Below are 19,385 nucleotides of genomic sequence, written 5' to 3' on the forward strand. Positions count from 1 at the left end.
CACGGGCCGAGGGGGCGGGAGGGGCGGTGGCCGCCGCACGGTGACGGCAGGAGGGGCGGGGCTATGGCTGAAGAGAGGGGAGGAAGGGGCGGGGACACGGGGGGAGGGGAGGGGGCGGGCTGAGGGCCGACGAGAAGGAGCGGTAGGGTGGTGGTGGCCACGGGCAGAGGGAAGGAGGCGGGGACACGACCGAGGGGCGGGGTAAGGGCGGGGGCCACGGTTAGGGGCGGGGTCACGCGTGAGGGGCGTGGTGGGAGGGCGGGGCCACGGCTGCGGTTTGGGACGGTGGTGGCGGACAGGCAGCGCGCTCGGGCCTCCTTTACCGGCGGGCTCTGCGGTGGGCGGTGCGGCGGAGGTGCGTTTCCGGGCCGGCCGGGGTGCGCGCCGTTGGGCTTCCAGTCTCGCACTCCCGCAGGGGCGCAGGCATCGATCGCAGCCATGAACTACGCGCGCTTCCTCACGGCCACGAGCGCGGCCAGAGAGCCTTCTGCCATCCGCGTCCTGAGTGAGTCCGGGGCCGAGCCCTGAGCACGCGGCAGGGAGGACGGGCGGCCGGCCGGCAGCGCGGAGCTGCGCGCGGAGGAGGGCCGCGGCCCCCGTCGCTCCCGGGCCGGGGGGGAGGGGGCGCCTCGGACCGGCGTCCGACCCCGGGACACGGCTCGTCGGCGGGCCTGCTGACCGGGGCGGGTCTTCAGCGCGGTGTCTTCTCTTCTGTGCCCCGCAGCGGAGATCCTGAGCAGGGCGCCGCGGTCGCTCATCTCCCTGGCCGCGGGGGCCCCGAATCCGAGCACGTTCCCCTTCCAGGCCGCCGTGGTGACCACGCACGACGGGAAGGCCGTGCGGCTGGACGGAGCGCGCATGGCGAGGGCGCTGCAGTACTCGCCCAGCGCCGGGTAAGCCCGCGCCGCCGCGGCCCCCTCCCGGGGCGGTGCGCCTCCGTCGGGTCGCTGTCCTGAGCGGCGGCCAAAGGCCCGCTGATGAAGTGACCCGTGTCCTTTTTAACTGGTATTTTGGCAGTAGGAAGGTCTCAGGAAGTCTTCAAAAAGGAGCGAAGGACAGCAGGGGCACTGAACGCCTAGCGCCTCCAGTGCCCGCCGCTCGGCCGGCAGGGGCTGCGGGGATCGGAGGCTGCGGGCGGGCAGTGCCCCTGGAGCCTGGAATGGATGAGAGCTGGGCGGGGCAGCAGGTCAGGGGAGCGGACAAGGATCCGGGAAGCGGCGATCTTAAGGCCTGGGGACACTTTCTCGTGATTCTGTTCCCATACTACTTTCAGGCAGCCATGCAAATGCCTTGGATTAAAGTTCAGATTTCTTTAACTTCCTAAAAGCGCGCTGGAACACGTATTAAAGACTTTACTAAGCTGATCTTCTTCCAAAAATAAAGGATAATTTATAGAGGGTCTGTATATTACTTTATTAAAGCCACTTCTGTGATCAGAAAGTATATTGAAATATAATACGTTATATATATGAATTATATGTTATATATGTAGTATATACGCGAATTATACATACAGGCTTTTCTTTCCATGATACAAAGAATTTACAGAGCCTGAACTTCAAGGTAGCCTATAGAAATTTTCCTAAAAACACAGAATCCATTATGCAGTGAGTGCTGGACTGTGAAAGAAAGAACGTAGGCTTTAGAGTAAGAAAGGCATAGATTCAGATCTCAGCTCACTTAAAATCACTGGCTGATTGACTTTATGTGAATTTTGAATCTCAAAATCTGTTGCCTTGCCTTTTAATTAGGAATTTTAATATTGGCAAAACATGTGAAGATTTATAAAGTGCCTGGTATAAAGCTACCACCTAATTACTGTCTCCTATAATTACGGTTTTCACTTCCGTAAGTTTGAAAATACATTTTATGGTTTAGAATCCCAGAGCTGTTGTCCTGGCTGAAACAGTTGCAAGTAAAATTGCATAACCCTCCCAGTATCCATTACCCTGCCAGCCAAGGACAGATGGACCTGTGTGTTACGTCTGGCAGCCAAGACGGGCTCTGTAAGGTAAGGCTGAATGCAGAGGGCATCTCACCGTGATCATCAGCTATGTTTGTAAATGCACATGTCACCTCACCACGAGAGATCATGCTGTGCATGTCCTGGTAGCCTTTCTTGTCTTTACGTAGAGTTCTCAACAGGAAACTAAAGATATTCACCAACCTGATTTCTCTTAAACCTACATCATGTGGCCAGTGACCCAGAGCTACCAGGCATGAAGACAGATTCCCCTGAAGAGAGTACTCAGCTCCTGCCAGAGGCTTTGTGAGCGTTGCTCCTTCTCACGTGGCTCAGAGAAAGGTTCAGGTTGCATCGTGATTTATGCCTATAACGAAATCTCAGGATGGTTTTTAAGTTCTTCAGAAGGCAGTCCTGCCACTCCTGGGATGAAATATTACTCATTTGCACGTCTGCTTATGTACACATCTGTGCTCGCTGCTGCTTCTATCTTGGCTTGGCTTGTCCAGATCCGTGTGTATGTTTGTGTCTCTGGCTTCTCTCTGGGCTGGTTCTCATGTTCTCTCTCTCTGCAGAAAGGTGCTCAAGACAGTTTCTTCTTTATCTGCCACAATACCAGTCATATCAAGGAAGGAAAACAGCATACACGGCCACATACATCAATAGCTCACTTACATGCATATTACAGTGGTTTTAGCTTGAATATTTCACTTTGTTCTGCAGGAGAGAGATTATTTTGGGCACCTGTGTTTGTCTACATCTGTTAAACGATTCTGCCTGATAACAAACAGCCCTCCTTTTTATTTAGAGTATTTGACATTCTCATGTCCTCTAATTGACATGGAAAATGTACATAATCAGGTTTTCATTTCATCATTTGACAGTGCACATGCCACCCACGTACTTTGGTCCTAGGCTGCCCTTGAAAACCCGAATCAACTAGAAGCTTTTCAGAAGGGGATATTGTTTGTCATAATGTGCCAAAAGCCATAAGTACAAGGTGAATGGAACATCCAAGACTAGACTAGAAACAAAATTCAGTCTTCAGTGTCAGTTGCTAATGACAGAATTATTTGTCATGAGATGTAGGTTGTTAAGATGTCAGGAAGGAGAGGTCTGAACTGGGGATCGTGAAACATCACAAAGTGAGAAAGGTTTATTCTGTGGCTTATATAAGATGTAGTCACAACAAATCCCTTTGATTTAGGTTGGGAAAAATCTATCATCTGGCTCTACTGATGTCAATGGACATCATACTCTCTGCAAGATCTAAGGTCCGTCAAGCCTGTCTTACCCCTAAGTGTCCTTTAACGCCCACCTCCCCATCCTCTCTGGAACTCTCCTCTCTGGTTCTCTCAGCACCACATTGGCCCACTTGCCCAGCTTCCTCTGCAGTGCCCTCTACACAGCCATGAGTTACCAGCATTCAAGGCTCAGTCCTTGCACTTCCCCCCTTAATCTGTGCTTCCCCTGGGTGCCTCCTTCACAGCCATGTGATCGGTCCCACGCAGTGACTCTCAGGCTCCTGCCAAATGCATTTACCCATCTGGTGCCATCACGGAGTGTTTCAGAGGCACGTCCAACCGAAGCACCCACCTCCCTCAAAAACGGGTGCCTCTGATTCTGTGTCGGTGAATGGCGTGGCCTCCCATCTCCGGTTCCATAGCCGGAGTCTAGGTGTTGTCCCGGGCCCCCCTTTTCCTCACTCCCCCGGAGCCCACGATCATGTTCCGGTGGATTCGATTTCCTGAACGCCTCTCAGTTCTCTCCAGTCCCACCACCATCACTCTCGCCCAGACTATGCTCATCTGTCCCCAGGACTGCACAAAAACTCCCTGAACACTCCGAAGAACTTCCACGACTTCCCACACTTCTCGCTCCTCTCATTCCCTCCTGTCGGAGCCCAAAGGATCCCAGCGTGCACCCGTGACACTGTGACCGCCCCTCCCCAGCCCCCCCAAAACTCTTCCTGGCCTCACAGGCCTGTGTGCAACACGGCATGGCCTCTGCCCACTCTTCTTCACACTCCACTGCAAGCCACACGGTTCTCTCAGTTCCTCAGAATGTGTCTGTCCTCACCTCCAATGCCAACTCTTCGCTTCCTCAGGGAAGCCTTCCAGGAACGCCCGAGTCCCCTGACAATGAGCTCTCATGATACCATGTTTACGCTTGCTAGCACCCATCACTGCTTTTAGAGATACATTTACTTGAGTAATTATTTGATTAGGGTCTAGCTCACAGCAGACTGGTGGCTCCACCGGGCAAGAGCCATGTTATTATGCTCTTCCTTATGCTCCCATGCCATACAGAGGCCTGGCTTAACAGTGAATGGTTACTCAGTTTTCAGAGGGAATAAAAGGAAAAAGTGAATTTTAGGAGCCAAAGCAGTTATGTTATTTCTTACCCTAGAACAGAGGTTGCAATGTTATTTCTTACCCTAGAACAGAGGTTGCAGACTGTCTTGAGAGCCGAATGCAACCCAAATCTGGCCCTCATCTGACCTTTAAATCGAGCTTTGTTGAAAGCCAGACCCTTTGTTTTTTTTGTTTGTTTGTTTGTTTGTTTGTTTTTGTGAGGGCATCTCTCATATTTATTGATCAAATGGTTGTTAACAACAATAAAATTCTGTATAGGGGACTCAATGCACAATCATTAATCAACCCCAAGCCTAGTTCTCAACAGTCTCCAATCTTCTGAAGCATAACGAACAAGTTCTTACATGGTGAACAAATTCTTACATAGTGAATAAGTTCTTACATGGTGAACAGTGCAAGGGCGGTATTTGCCCTCTTACAGCACTAAACTATGTTTTCTACCTTTATCTTGCATCTACCTACCACTTCAGCATTTTATTATTAATAATAATAATAATAATAATAAGGGAGAAATGTGGGATTCACATATAAATCAAGTATAAAAATCAAACGAATATTCATATTTGACCTGATTGTTTATAGTTCATAATGCGTGATCAAAACCGAAAGTTTCTGTGCAGACCCTTTGTTTTACGTATTGCCTGTGGCTGTTTTCTCACTATAGAGGCAGGAAAGAGCAGTTGGCACAAAATATGTATCATTCGGCGCTTTACAGAAGATTTGCCAACTCCTACTCCAGAATCCTAGTGGGCTCAAATTAAAAGGGGTTCTCAGAATGGAAACAGTGCTATCCAAGCTAACCTGTGCTTCTTTCCATTAGGTATTTGAAATGATCATTAATCCTGGAGATAATGTCCTCCTAAGTGAACCTGTTTATTCAGGAATACTTCAAATTGTGAGTACACATTTTTAGAAAAGGCAACTCTAAATAAATAAGAAGAAATCATTGTACCTTTTAGAATTACCTGTCCACTGAAAAATAAAATGGCATCTTTCATCTGTAAACAGGAGAATCTTAAATGATATATGCAAAAGATATTAAATATACCCTCTTTATACATTTCACTTTACAAAATCTAAATGTATAGGTGATAAAATGAGATTGTGCAAAATTATGTCCTGTGTTCTTAATATTTCACTTGAAATGAGACTTTATTTACAAAAACTTATTTTTTCATTACCATCTTTATTACCATATGCCTAAATATAATCGTGTTATGTGTCAACTTAATATAGCTGTAAACTGATAGGATATAATTAGGACTTTCCTCTCCAGTGTTAAATTAATGGGACCATAGCCTCCAGACTGAGGAAGCTGGTATCTGGCTCTGCTGCGCACCAGTCAGAACACACTGCTGAGAGAATTGAGTGTGTCTGAAGCCCAGTAATTTAGGATAGGCATGTACACAAACTGGAGTACAATCAGACAAGAATAATCCAAGTGACTAGGGGACTGGAAACCATGCCATATGATAAACCAGTAGGAACTACGACTGTTTTCCCCAATAAGGGAAGGTTACAGAGACATGACGATTGTCCCTGGATATATAAAAGTTGGCCATGGATTTATTTGTGCATGTCCTTAGGCTGACAGAACTGGAACCAAAGGGCGGAAACTACAGGCAAACAATTTCAGCTCAACGTAACTGTGAGCCTTACCTGACTCCCTAAGGAGGTGGGAGTTTGTCCCTCACTGCCCATCATTAAGGAGGTGAACTTACTCCTGACTGACATCTAACAGAGATGTTGGAGAAGTGGTTCTAGTTTAGAGTAGGGAAATTAAGTGAAGTGACCTTTATGCTTTATTGATTCCAACTTCAGCGATTCTTTTTTTTTTTTTCCAAATTTAATTTTATCTTTTTAAAAGTCAATATAAAAAGCAATTATAAATTTGAAGATTGGCTTTTCTATTTCTGCAAAAACAGCTACTGGAATTTTGATAGGGATTGTGTAAAATATGTAGATTGCTTTTGTAGTATTGACAGCTTAACAGTATCCGTCTTCTAAATGATGACTAGGTGATGTCTTTTCCATTTATTTGGGTCTTCTTTAATTTTTTTTCAGCAATGGTTTGTAGTATTTAATGTCTAAGTCTTTCACCTCCTTTATTAGCTTTATTCCCCCAGATATTTTATTCTTTTGGTTGCTATTATAAATGGAATTATTTTCTTAATTTCCTTTTCAGATTGTTCAATTTAATATAAATTTTATCCCTCCTTATAAGTATTGAGAAAACATACCTTTCCTTAAAACTGGCCAATCTTCAAATTTATAAGGGATTGCAAGGGGCCCAAACAGCCAACATTATCTTGAAAAAGAACAAAGTTGGAGGACTCCCCCTTCCCAAGTTCACAACAAACTTCAAAGCTACAGTAATCAAAACAGTGTGGTATTGGCTTAAGGACAGATATAGAATGTGGAATAGCATTCCAAGTTCAGAAATAAACCCACACATCTGTGGTCGTTTGATTGTGACAAGGGAACCAAAACATTCAATACAGAAAGAAGTCTCATCAACAAATAGTTAGTTAATGGATTCTAATTATCATATTTTTCTTAAGTCCTTACATATGGCTACATATGTAAAACCCACAAATGTTTTCACATACCCAAACAGAAACTGTGCCAAGCTCTGAGGAAACATGCTCATCAGTACTGTGTGTTTCATGGCCCAATATTAATTTGTATTTCATGGTAGATGTGTTTTTCTCACTCTAAGTACTGTTAAATTTGTCTTAAGTTTGTCTGGATTATTTCTGCTTAGTACATAATTCTGTATTCAAGTGCTAAAAAGAGTGTGGCTTATCCTTTGAAAACTTTTTTTTCTGAGAACATCACTTAATTACTGTTATTTTTTAACTTATAATTTTTTTCTTTGTGTTGATCCAAGAATAAGAGTCCACAAGATTTCACAAAATTATGTCTATAAGCAAGGCCACCACTTGGGCCATTTCAGCCTTAGCGATTGGTCAAATACGGAAATTCTTCCTTACCCCTTGGTGAACTGCTGCCCCAGTCCCCCTGGGGCCCCGTCACTGCCCTGGCTCACCTGGCCTCTCCCCTGACACCACCCTGAGCCTCCCAGGGTACAGTCACCGCTGGTGGGGCAGGGGCCCCCGGGCGCCATTCCAGCCCGCCGCGCTCTCTGATGCACCCATGCTATACTACTGGTTACACACTTTGGATATCACGTCTCCTTAAAACTACCTTATGTATTAGTGTAACAGATGTTTCATATCCTTTATTAAAAAAAATTCATTACTAACCATCTAGTTTATGAATCACTTATGATTATGAAGATAATTCAGTCAGAAGACGCTCAGCTATGCCATGTAGCCAACGACCCCAGGGTCTCGGTTTCCCTCTCTCTCACCTTCATGCCCACTGCGGGGCGGCCGCAGCCCCGGTCCGCGCCATCGGCCTCCCCACCCAAGGCGACGGAAGCAGCCTCCCTGGAACGGCTCCAGTCTTGGAGCAGAGGGCAGACAGACAGACAGACCCACAAGCTGGATTCTAAAGCTGCTTTTCAGGGAACACACATCACTTCTCACGATTTATTGGCCGGAGCAGGACACACGGCCAAGCCTGACGGATAAGGCGGGAAGCGCGACCCTTCCTCCGGCAGCTGCTGGGGCGTCTTTGAAGGATAATGGGATCTGCCGCGGGGCGGTGACAGAATCAGAACGCGCAACCTCAGCGCTCTAGAGTGTAGAGCCGAGAGCACGTTTGTACGTTTAAAGGTGCAGGTAGTGTGAGAAGAACCAGTGACACACGTACTTTCTGATCCCGTCGTCTTTTTCATTTGTGCTCAACAGCTGAAACCCCTGGGCTGCAATATCATCAACGTTTCCAGTGACGAGCACGGGATTGTCCCCGAGTCCCTCCAAGAAATACTGTCCAGATGGAAGCCGGAAGAGTCAGAGAGCCCCAGGAGAAATACCCCCAAGCTTCTCTACACCGTCCCGAACGGGAACAACCCCACCGGAAACTCGTTAACGGCCGACCGCAAAAAGGCGATCTACGAGGTGCCCCGCAGTCCGAGGCGCGGCCGCCGGCTCCGCCCCCGGTCCCTGCGGCTTCTTGGGGGGCCCTGCGCGCGCCCTGTCTTACTAACCTCTTAGGAGGACATGATTCTTAATAAAGGGAAGTCCTCATGTCAAGTGTCTTAGCAAGTTTAAACATAAGGAATTACTACATCCTTTGCTAACTGAGATTTTTCTTTTCCTTTAATTGGTATTTTCATTAAAAAGATAGCATTTTTGCCCTGATGTTAAATTTTCTGAGGTTACTTAATATCTGACCCCAAGTTTGATTTTCATTATATTTTTATTTTCAACTTTCCTCTTTCCTACCCCCTGTCATTTCAGGTTACAAAGAAATCATTTCTTAAAATAAGAGGCAAGCTCCCCTTGTAAGGTCTCTTCTGGGTACCTGCCTATGATGCCTAGCTTCTCACCACAAACAGTCTTTAAAAAGTAGCGAACACATTGAGCAATACAGAAACCTTTGAAAAGACAAATGTGCCTTTTGTAAAGTCGCTTTTACTTACGTAACTATGCTCCTTAGCCAGTCACTACAAATAGCTTTTAAAAACACATACCAAACCCATGTTAAACTATATAGAATTTGATCATGTGCGGTGGAATCATAAGATTCCAAACAGTTCCTTTCACTCACTATATATCCTTTTTTCCAAAACTTTGCCCTGTTCTTCACCCATTCCTCGGCTGCGTCCTGAGTGTTCTTATTCACGCCCCCCACCACCACCCCCCCAGACAGCCTCGCCCGGTTCTACGGCTGTAAGTGCCGGCCTGTCTGATGGAAGTGCCGCTTCCTCAACGCCGGGCGTGTGCTGCAGTTCCGTCCGCCCCCGTCTGTCTCGCGCGCCAGCACTCCTGGGTCTGTGCAGCCCCACCCAACCAGCGCGAAGGATTCTGCGTCCCAGTGATTTTCACTTTAAGTATCTCCTAAGAAATGAACTTACTGTTTTAACTTTTCTTCAGGTCGCAAGAAAATACGATTTCCTCATAGTAGAAGATGATCCTTACTACTTTCTCCAGTTCACCAAGGTGAGTGCTGACAGGAGCGCCCCGCACTGTAGAAGGGCAGCTGCAGGCTACGGCGCTGACCGGATTCCAGGCTGGCTCCGTGCCAGTGACCCGCCTTCTCACTGAAGTTAAATAAATGACTGTGAATTCGCTACCACTTCAGTCTTTAGTGTTTCAGTTTTACCGTGGGGCCAGTACTCTGCACCTCCGGTAGTGCTGCCCCTTCCCGAATCTACTTGCTTCTAAAACAGCAGCTAGCGCGGTGGGCCTCGGCCTTGGGCGAACGGAGTGGGCAGGACGGACGGTCTTCCTGGATCGGGTCCTAGCTCCGGGCTCCTGCAACACCCCGGGATGAGGTGTGGGTTTCCTCCTGGGCGCCGGCGAGAGCCCCTGGTGGCAGCTGACTGGGATGATGTCCAGGGTGATCGGGAAGCGGTGCCCAAGCTGAAAGAGAACATGATGTGTGCTCAGTGCCTGGCGTCCCGTAGAGACCTGGGAGAAGGCGTTCCTAAGCACGCCAGCATTTGCCATCCTGTCGTTTAGGGCCTGGATCTTACCTGCAGAATAATGGGTTTTTAGATTATTTTTCTATATGTGATGCCACTTTTCACAATTGCTGTTTCCTAGTAGGCAGTAGTATTGGAAAAGGCTCCCAAGACCTGATTCCTCAAAATCAAACACTGTCTCTGTTTGTTCTCAGGACAGCAGAGGTACTTGGCTTCAGTCCCCCCCTTTAAATCTATTGCAAACAAACAGAAATGTGATTTTTTTCCTTTGGTTCACCTGGTTATCATATCCACCTACCTCTCCCCTACCCTCAACAGGACATGATACCCTTTCTTGTATGCATCTATTTTTGAAGTAAATATTGAATCTTTCAGATTGACTAAATTTCTCATCTTTTTTTCATCTTTCCATTTGTTCTGAGGATCAGCATTCTGTCTCTAACCAATCCTGAGTGCTGCTGGCCCTCTTCATTTTGCTCTAATATAAACTAGTTTTTCTTGAATCTTTCCTCATAATCTGTCAGTCTTGGATCTCAACCCTTGAAGCAAGAAGGGTCTACTGAGGCATACTGAGTGAATGAGTAAACCCTTCTGTGTGTTGCTGGTAGAAAAGCCATGAAACAGGCAGATAGTAATAAAGAGCACATGCATCTCTGTCCCTTAGTCCATTGTAAAAGTTGAGATGAAGCCAACAGAAGATGGCTGCATTTCTGTCACTCAATCTATGTCTTCTGCATCCTCTACAGGAAGTAATTATATAGTCATTAGCAGAATTCTCAAACCAACAGTTGTTTTTTCCCATTTCAAGCCCTGGGCCCCAACATTTCTTTCCATGGACATTGATGGACGTGTCATCAGAGCTGACTCCTTTTCTAAAGTCCTCTCCTCGGGGTAAGGCGCCGCATCTCTGACTTAAGCCTCAATCTAAAAGAGAGAGAGATTGTACCTGAGTACCTTGTAGCCCAAACAACTCATCCAAGATGCTTGCATTCCACTTGCCTTAAAACACCAGTTCGGTCATCAATGTTAATCCAGGCCTTCTGTCCCATTATTCATCTCCAGCAATCAAAGGCACTTGGGCATTGACCTACACTTGTAAGTGGGACTGGTCATGTTTTTGTTTCATATATGAAAGAACCTATTTAGAAATGCTTGGACTTGCATTATATTTTAAATGCACACTTGAACTTTAATATGAATTCTAAATAACAGATGGTTGGTTTTTTTAGAATATTTTAATTGTCTGGGTCCATTTGTCCCATCATAACTGTCTTCCTAATGAAGCTGGTCAGTGACATATATTAGTGTTTGTACAGAATTGGTACTATGCCTTTTCTCTTCTTGTGTAGGCTGAGAATTGGGTTCATAACTGGTCCAAAACCCTTGATAGAGAGAGTTGTTTTACACACACAAGTTTCAACAATGCATGCCAGCACTTTCTCACAGGTAAGGTCAATTCAGGAAATATGAGTTTTTTAAAATCGGATCAGAATAGAAAATAGATGTTGTTAAGGAAGACTGAGTTAGGGTGGCACAGAGGGAAATCAACATCAAATCTCTAGTTCGAGTATGGTACTGAATTAGGAGACCAGATGCTGCCCACATCCTCTCTCAAACACAAACAAGGATTGACTTAACCTCAGCTGGTGTCATTTTGCAGAGAATGACAAACTCCTCAAGAGGTAGGGCATCTTCCTCACCTTGTGCCACCAGCATGTAGCCAGGAATTCCACAATAACTTTGTTGAACTGAACAGGACGGATGCTGGTATTCCACTTGCCTTAAAACACCAATCTGGTCATTAATATTAGCCCAGGACGGAACTGGGCTTGGTGAGGCAATACCAGTTCGGCTTCCTTGTCTTAGAATCTACGGTGAGAAGTCATCGCTTGCCTTCGTGGCCTATGTCCTAGCCTCTCCTCAGGACACTGGTCGGGATGTGTTTTAACTAAAATAAAGTTAATATGGAAGAATGTATAAATTTCCTCACAAGCTTTGAGAAATCATTAGATCTGTTCTCAGTGCGATCTTGAGAATCAGATCTTAAGGACAGATTTTTGCTACCTAAGATTTCAAAATGAACAGACAAGCTTATTCAGAATAGGTTACTTGTTGGATACCGTACATTCCATGTTTAATCCACATTTTCCCACATTTTTCATATCTGTTACCAGTAAAAACTTCACAATAAGCTTCATTTATCACATTTAGAACTTTGATTTTTATAGTTATTTAATGTATTCAGAGGCTTTTCTATGTAACTACTGAATGTTGTTTATACTTAGAGAAGCACTATGCGTGGCACTTAGCAGCGTAGATCTGTAGCTGACAGTCAGACTTGATGCAGGCTGTGCGGCCAGATGTGTGACCTCAGTGACGATCACTCAATCCTTGTGCCTCTCAGTTTCTCACCAGTAAAATGGAATTATAACCTGCCTAGCAAAGTTATTATAAAGATTAAGCTAGCTGAAATACATTACCTCATTACAATAGTTTCTGGCACATAGCAAGTACTATATAAATAGTTGTTATTGTCATTGTTATTAACATTTATTTTAAATGACTATGTAAAGCTCGATTCAGATTGCTATATCTTCTTATAGTGGTTTACTCATTTTTGCTTTCACATTTTAGAGGCTGAACCATGACATTTGCTATTGTCTTACCTCTTTCAGGTTCTTGTATCAGAGCTTCTACACCAATGGGGAGAAGAGGGTTTCCTGGCTCATGTAGAGAGGTACTGTGTTTTAGTTTCTATATTTTACTTAGAAAGGGACTTCCCTGTGTTAATTTTCATTTTTTAATTATTCCACAATAAGAGAAAAAAACACGATGGTAACAAGTTTACCACCAGACAGATCAGACAAATATACTCTATTCCCTTATCAAGCATTCAACATTTTAATCAAGAGAGAACAGACATTCTTCTACACTGGACTCCAAAGCCTCTTAGTTTCTGCAGTCACTGCACTTAACACATCCTTCCTGCTGTTTTCTTCTAGAGTGATTGAATTCTATAGGGCCCAGAAGGATGCACTGCTGGCAGCTGCAGACAGATGGTTAAGTGGTGAGTGGAATGTACATCCTGTCCGGTGAGAAACACCAACACCCACATGAGTGGGTGATAAACACTGGGTAGCATGATAATTCTGGGGAAAGAAACGAGTCCAGGAGAGTTCTTGTCAAGACAGCGTTACCTATGAATAATCCCAGAGGTAAGAGTCTGCAGCCCTGGCCCTGCCCTGCCTGCTCTGTGTTACCTGTCTGCTGCAAAGCAGCTGTGCTTTCAAGGAGAAAAAGACCAAGTAGTCTAAAAACCAACTGGCATTAACTTGAGTTAAATGACATCTGTACTCAAAAGTTTTGGAGTTATTTCAAAATTTCCCCTAAATAGAGGAGGAATTGTCAAGCAATATACTCCTTTTCTAACCAGACTGTATAAAGACAGAATGGCCTCATCTAAGGCAGATCTCTCATTACAGTTTACTTGCTTTCTAATCATTAACCTAATTTATCTAATATATGTTGCTAATTTGATGGGAGGATGATTTAATTTCCTATTAAGAAAGTCAAATGAATTCATGGCTTTAACTGTGTCATTAAAAATGCATTTGGTATGAACAGTAGTAAACAAAAAATATCAATTCCTTGTTTCTGTCATATCTTGTTTCCTATAAAGTCCTAATAAATGCAGAATTGTCTTTTGATAAGAGTACATTTTGTACAGTGGAGTTGAAGACAAGGTTTTAATCAACAGCAAATTTTTTTAAAAAAGAATAAGAAAATCACAATCATTATCCTTCTTAATTTCTCTATCTGGATATTCAGTGGAACACAAAGTCTGTAAATGCACCTGGAATTCTTAAATTTTAAGTACTTCTTTTTATAATTAATTATATTCTGATAAAAATGCTAATCCATCGGACTGCTAAGCTGTTACATAAATGATAGGATTTATTGAAACACCAGAACCACGTAGGAGCTGAAAAATCCTGTTCTGACGTTGACGTGGGCTCAGGTTTGGGTCCAAGGGGAGCAGACCGGGGCCCCAGGTTTCCCCCACTCCCCTCGGACGGGCCACGCTGTAAGTGCACACGCGCATCTCCCTCCCTCCCTCCACCTCTCACGCACTTTTTGAAATAAAACTAGAATGTCAGTTTTCAGGACTCATAGAAGTATATGTTTTTCAAATGCTGTCGTTGAAGGAACTTTTTTGAAAATATTTACAGTTACAGATTACGTCATTAAGTAATATATTTGATGTTGTCAAAAAAGGCTATGGGAGATATGTATTCTCTTCTTTTGTTTGTAGGTTTGGCAGAATGGCACGTTCCTACTGCTGGAATGTTTTTGTGGGTTAAAATTAAGGGCATCAATGATGTAAAACAACTGATTGAAGAAAAAGCCATTAAAAAAGAGGTAAAAAGGGGGAGGGAAGTTATATTTGTTCTTTAAAGTACTTTCTTAAGTAAAAATGGACAGAGATGTTTATCACTGCCTACCAGTCAAACTCATGTTTTAAATTAATATATGAAATTTTTAAGTTAAAATATTACTTTTCCGGTCCAGATTAGTGGAAATATAGTCATTCACGTCAGCTACCAGTTATTTAGTAACTAAGAGCACAGTCTCCCAAGCCGCATTCTGGAGGCTTGGATCCCAGCCCACCCCTTAATGGGGACGTAAAGTGGGATAAGTAACTCTCCCTTTTTCTGTAACATAGAAATAATAAGAATCCCTCCCTCAGAGGGTCACTTTGGTGATTAAATGAGTTAATATGTATGAAGCGCTTAGACTAATACCTGGCACATAGGAAATGCTTGGTACGTATTTCCATTTGTATTTAAAAGAGGGTTTTTTTCCCCCAATGATGAAAGTAAAGCATACTCATGGTAGCAAACTTGGAAAATGCATAAAAATGTAACAAAATAATTGTGAATAGCCCATAATTCTACCACCCAGCTTTTGTGGCCATTTGTGGTATATTTTCTTCAAGAGCTTGTGTCTATCTAGTATTTAGCTGTGTAATTATTTTACATGGTTAACATTACACAGAAAGTTGGTGTCCTGCTTTCTTCATTTAAAATCGGCCTTCACGGGTACCTACTAGATTCTTTTCTCCTTTTGTCCTCAAGTCGTAAGTCTACTTAGATACAGTTCAGGGACATTGATTACCCTGGTAAATCTAAATATTGTCACTTGTAGCTTTCATTTACCAAGTAAATTATCCTTTCTCCATTAGTTAGGTCCTTTGTTGTGTTTGTCAGTCTTCTGTAAACACTAGGATCAGTTCCCAGGTTCAGTCTGTCTTGAAGCAGTAAGCACAGCAGCGCGGACTGTGTGGGTGTAGGCGAGGCTCCGCGCCCGTGCCCGCGGGGAGGGGCCCGGGGGTCGGGAGAGCCATGTGCTGAGGCCAGACCTGGACACTGACTGCCCAGACTTGGGTGCTGGCCCCCTACCCTGGGAAAGGCACCCACCCTCTCTGACCATCGTACTTGAGTGCAGGCCTCCCGCTTCATTAATTGTTCTAATCCTGGTAACCCTACATAGTAGGTATTTAGTAAACACCAAACTGACTTATTCCAAAAAAATCTATTTTAGTATAATAAATCAATTTTATGTTTTATTTGCTTTTCTGTCAATGTCATTATCATCAAGAGCATTTGGTAAGTGGCTGTTTTTATGTATCTCTGAGCTAAGTACTAAAGATACTATAATTTTTTCAGTCTTCTCCATTTATCCCATATACCCTGTTGCTGGCACTTTCACTTCTTCTAAATCGCCTGCAGCTTCATCACCACACCCGCCGCCCCGGTTTCGGTCCTCCAGTGAAGAGATTGTCTCTGACCCCTCCTGTCACAGCCCCCTGCTCACAGTACACCCGACCTTCCCACTATCCTGGGAGCCTAACGGCTTCCATTTTTTTGTAATCAGGACCCAAAGACCCACCTTCTGCCTTGACATCTTTTCCCCAGAGCACCCCGGACCGTTTCACGCCCAGCTCACCTTACTTCAGCAGGCAGTGCCCAGGTCTACGCCATGTACTGACGAGCAGTACCAATGCTTCTGAATATCTCAAGACTCAACCCGATGCAAGTCTGTTTCCAACTCACATAAAATTTTCAAAGGTGTGACCTACAGGCGCCTCCGCTCCAAGCACGGCTGAGCTGAGAGCCTGGTTCCTTCCATCGTGCTGTTCGGTCTTCCACACACGGGTTCCATGTGGCTACAAAATGGAAAGAGCACGATGGATCACACATGGGGTGACCTCTAGGCCTAGACGTAGCACGTGCGACCCTCGCCCTTTGGTGGTCACGTGGCCACAGGTAACGAGGAAGAAGCTGGGGCGAGAGTATGTCTGTGTGCCCAGGACCCAGAGCACGTGGGGCTCGAGCCAGTGGGCCCTCCGCCACGGTGGTCACCAGGAGCGGCAGTGTCCCCACCCTCCGCGGTGACACACTTAATAGCTCAGTCTGTTTACTTACTTGCTACACGTTCCACCTCCTTTCAGTTCACTGAGTGGACCAAGTTTACTCCAGCCTCAGGCCTTCACACTCTGTACCTTCTCCCTGAAATATTCTTCCCCCACTTCCTGCTTGCTCAGCACCTACTTATCTGTGAAGTCCCATCTTAAAAGTCATGCCCAATTTTGGTGACTTAAAAATGGTATCTCATTGTTTGAACTTATATTATGTTTCTATTTAGGCTAAACATTTGTTTGTGTTTATTGCCATTTCTCTTTCCTTTTTAAGCTGTCCTTGGCCCGTCAAAGCTAGGATTTCAGTGTCCTCGGTTTCTGCGCATTCTCTGTGTACAGAGCAGGACAGCATTTGCGGTGCTTGCTGTGAACAGTTTCCCAGTTTCTGCACTTTTGTGTGCGTGACATACAGTATTTTTATGTAAATTGATTTTTATCTTACAATTTGTCTTAAACTAAAAAAGCTTTCCCCACTCTGAGATTAGGTTTACCTATATTTTCTTTTAGTTTCCCTTTAATGGTAATTGATTTTCCGTAAACTCTCTCAGATACTAATAGCTCCTGGGAACGTCTTCTACATCGACAGCTCGGCGCCCAGCCCTTACTTCAGAGCGTCCTTCTCCTCGGCGTCTCCAGAACAGATGGGCCTGGTGAGTACCATACTCTGTTCAGACTAATGGGACTGTCACGTCTGTTTCTTGATGCAGCTGTTCATTTTGTGAATTACAGCATTCTTTAATGTCTCCTTGGGTTTCTAAAAAAACATATTAGTTGAAAAGTCATGAATCATCATTAGAAGACCCATTTTAAGGGCAGTAAATAGGCAAACGCAGGAGACCAAGTTGGGGTTAGATTTCACCGTCTCCATAAATAGTTGTCAGGCCAGTGAACAGTGCTGGCCGATCACGGGCGTGCTATGCAGAAAACCCCTTCCTCCCCGCAGGAAGCTAATGTGAGTGGGAAGCACACACGCATGACGGCCGTCTCTTTCTCTGGAGAAAACCTATCGCAGAGTAATCCTCTTAGTGTAGGTTCAGCCAACACAGCAAACCAGAGACGAGCTCCTAAGGACTGTGTGTCTGGAGCCCGAACAGCACAAGGTGAACACTGGGAAAAGCTTACACGCCTCCCTGCAGACGGACTGGCCCTGGGGGGGTCTCTGCCCTTCATTTACCTGCTTTCTCGCGTCACTGCATGTTTCTCCTGAGTTAGCACTGCTTTTGTGTATGAATAAAGTTGGACAGTTGAAATTACAGAATGTAGGTGCGGGTGAGAGATTATATGAAAAAATAAAATATTTGCGTTGTGGGGAAAACAGGAAATGATGTTCTCGGAGGCTGTAAGAATGAAAAGTCATCCTGGGGATCTGACGTTCTTACACCTGCGCGTGCCAGGGGACGCTGGCGGCGTCCTGCCTTGGCGAGGCTGGTGGTAGACCTGACTGCTCGTCGCCGCAGCTCCGCCTAAGGGGGGGAGGTTCTCGCTCGGTTATGGCAGGCTTTTCCCAAGCAGCATCCTGATTTCATTATGTCTTATCTTTATCTTTTTTCTGTTTTAGGCCTTCGAGAGATTAGCCCAACTTATAAAAGAATCTTTATGAAGATATTAAACTTTTCATAGAACCCATGAATTTTTCCGATAAAGTATTTCTATGTTTTAGCAGAAAGAAATGATCGTTTTCGTGTTAGACCTACAGCTCGGATTTCATCAAACATGTCATATCTGTAGTAATCAAGGCAACCTTTAAAGTGCCCTTAAGTCCATCAGATTGCCAAAATATATTTATAATCCATTTATACCTTTTGATAAATTTTCAACCTGCAAAAAATTACTTTTACCCTGGGTTTTATTGTAAAGAATTCTGTAGTTACTTTATAATTTTCCATAGATTTTCTATGAAAATTTTACAGTAAATCATTTTGAAAATGTACAAAAATAAATACAAAATAGTATATAGTGGGAACTTTTTCTATTTTTAGGAAAGTTTAATGAATGCTTATTGCAAAAATTGTTAGAATTTGACCATTATGAAGGATTTTCACTGGGAGTACCACAGACATTATGTTATGCCATAGAAATCCCTGTAAAATAAAATTCTGAAAGTAAACTCACGTAAAGGTATCAGACTCATTAATTCTAAGTAAAGAAGAGAGATGCAGGACTTAGAAAAATCTACTACATTGTATTTTCAGAGTATTACACAATTTACAGAAGCACATTCTTTTTTCTCACTATTAAGGTATCACTGATATACAATCTTATGGGGTTCCACACGAGGTCACAACACTCACCCGTATTACCGAGTCCCCCCAGCCCCACTGCAGTCGCTGCCCATCGGCGCAGTAGGAGGTACTGAAGTACAATCCTAACGGTACATAATGCAGACTTCCTACACCCCTTGAAGTACCTAGAACATACTTCGTCATGATTTTTTCCCGCCTTTTAAGATCTTTATTTTTCCCATCTGATTATAAAATATATACCCAAGTAAAAGGAATAAAATAAAAGCCACTCGCCATCCCACCCCGTGATGACTGCTGCCGACATTCACCGTCAGGCCTTCTCCGTGTCTTTCTGTGCATGTAATACCTGTGATGTGTGACAGAGCAGGACCTCGTCATGACAGAGCCTCGTAAATGCCTCATATTCATTTGATTTGCTCGGTAATAAATTACCAGTGTTCCAACAGTAATTGTAAAACTATAAGTTTCTTTAAGGAATTAGGAAGTTTATGTCACTGTCATTCCATCCTTTGTGTATATAAACATTTCCATCATAGCTGTTATTTTCCAGGCATCCGTGTGAGATGTTACGTCTTCCAGCAGAAAAGATATGTCCATATATTTAACCAATACTTATCGAATGCCCATATTTCCAGGCGATTCTAAGTGTTTGTGATTCATCAGTGAGTAAACATCTTTGTTGTTACAGGGCTGGCATTCTAGTATGATGAACATAGTAAGCAGGTACCTTGCACACTCTCTTAGGAGGTCAAAGGGCCGCGGGCGGGGCTGG

General features: G+C 44.4%; 1 protein-coding gene and 1 long non-coding RNA gene across 9 annotated transcripts in view; one reads left to right on the forward strand and one right to left on the reverse strand.

Moving 5' to 3' along the window:
- Positions 1–263: 263 nt before the first annotated feature.
- On the forward strand, positions 264–18,481 carry AADAT (aminoadipate aminotransferase). 2 transcript variants are annotated; one of them, XM_036998837.2, is made up of 13 exons: positions 266–505; positions 725–893; positions 1,879–2,011; positions 5,159–5,233; positions 8,154–8,363; positions 9,342–9,407; positions 10,701–10,783; positions 11,242–11,338; positions 12,568–12,629; positions 12,895–12,959; positions 14,205–14,311; positions 16,919–17,020; positions 17,929–18,481. In XM_036998837.2, the coding sequence occupies exons 1-13, from the start codon at positions 439–441 to the stop codon at positions 17,968–17,970; spliced, it is 1,278 nt and encodes a 425-aa protein (XP_036854732.2). In that variant the 5' UTR covers positions 266–438; the 3' UTR covers positions 17,971–18,481. The 2 variants fall into 2 exon arrangements, with proteins under 2 accessions (XP_036854733.1, XP_036854732.2); XM_036998838.2 differs by lacking the exon at positions 8,154–8,363 and having other exon boundaries at positions 264–505.
- The window catches only part of LOC118968469 (uncharacterized), a 32,188-nt gene continuing 14,807 nt past the window's right edge, over positions 2,005–19,385 (reverse strand). For 2 of the 7 annotated variants that reach the window (XR_005056150.2, XR_005056147.2), the window contains 3 exons: positions 16,976–17,124; positions 15,899–16,118; positions 8,646–9,830 (listed from right to left, as the gene is read on the reverse strand). This is a non-coding gene — a long non-coding RNA (uncharacterized lncRNA). Of the gene's footprint in view, positions 2,568–8,645; positions 9,831–9,943; positions 10,817–11,592; positions 11,841–15,898; positions 16,119–16,861; positions 17,125–19,385 lie in introns of those variants that run through there. The other 5 variants (XR_005056149.2, XR_005056146.2, XR_012129682.1 and 2 more) reach the window with 4 other exon arrangements.

Source organism: Manis javanica, chromosome 3, assembly GCF_040802235.1.
Source record: "Manis javanica isolate MJ-LG chromosome 3, MJ_LKY, whole genome shotgun sequence".
Classification (NCBI taxonomy): Eukaryota; Metazoa; Chordata; class Mammalia; order Pholidota; family Manidae; genus Manis; species Manis javanica.

Bases quoted from the DNA above. Each gene is read 5' to 3' on its own strand.
- AADAT (XM_036998837.2), top strand. From the start codon at position 439: ATGAACTACGCGCGCTTCCTCACGGCCACGAGCGCGGCCAGAGAGCCT. The intron at 506-724 runs GTGAGTCCGGGG...TGTGCCCCGCAG, and splicing joins TTCTGCCATCCGCGTCCTGA to CGGAGATCCTGAGCAGGGCG. The intron at 17,021-17,928 runs GTGAGTACCATA...TTTCTGTTTTAG, and splicing joins CTCCAGAACAGATGGGCCTG to GCCTTCGAGAGATTAGCCCA.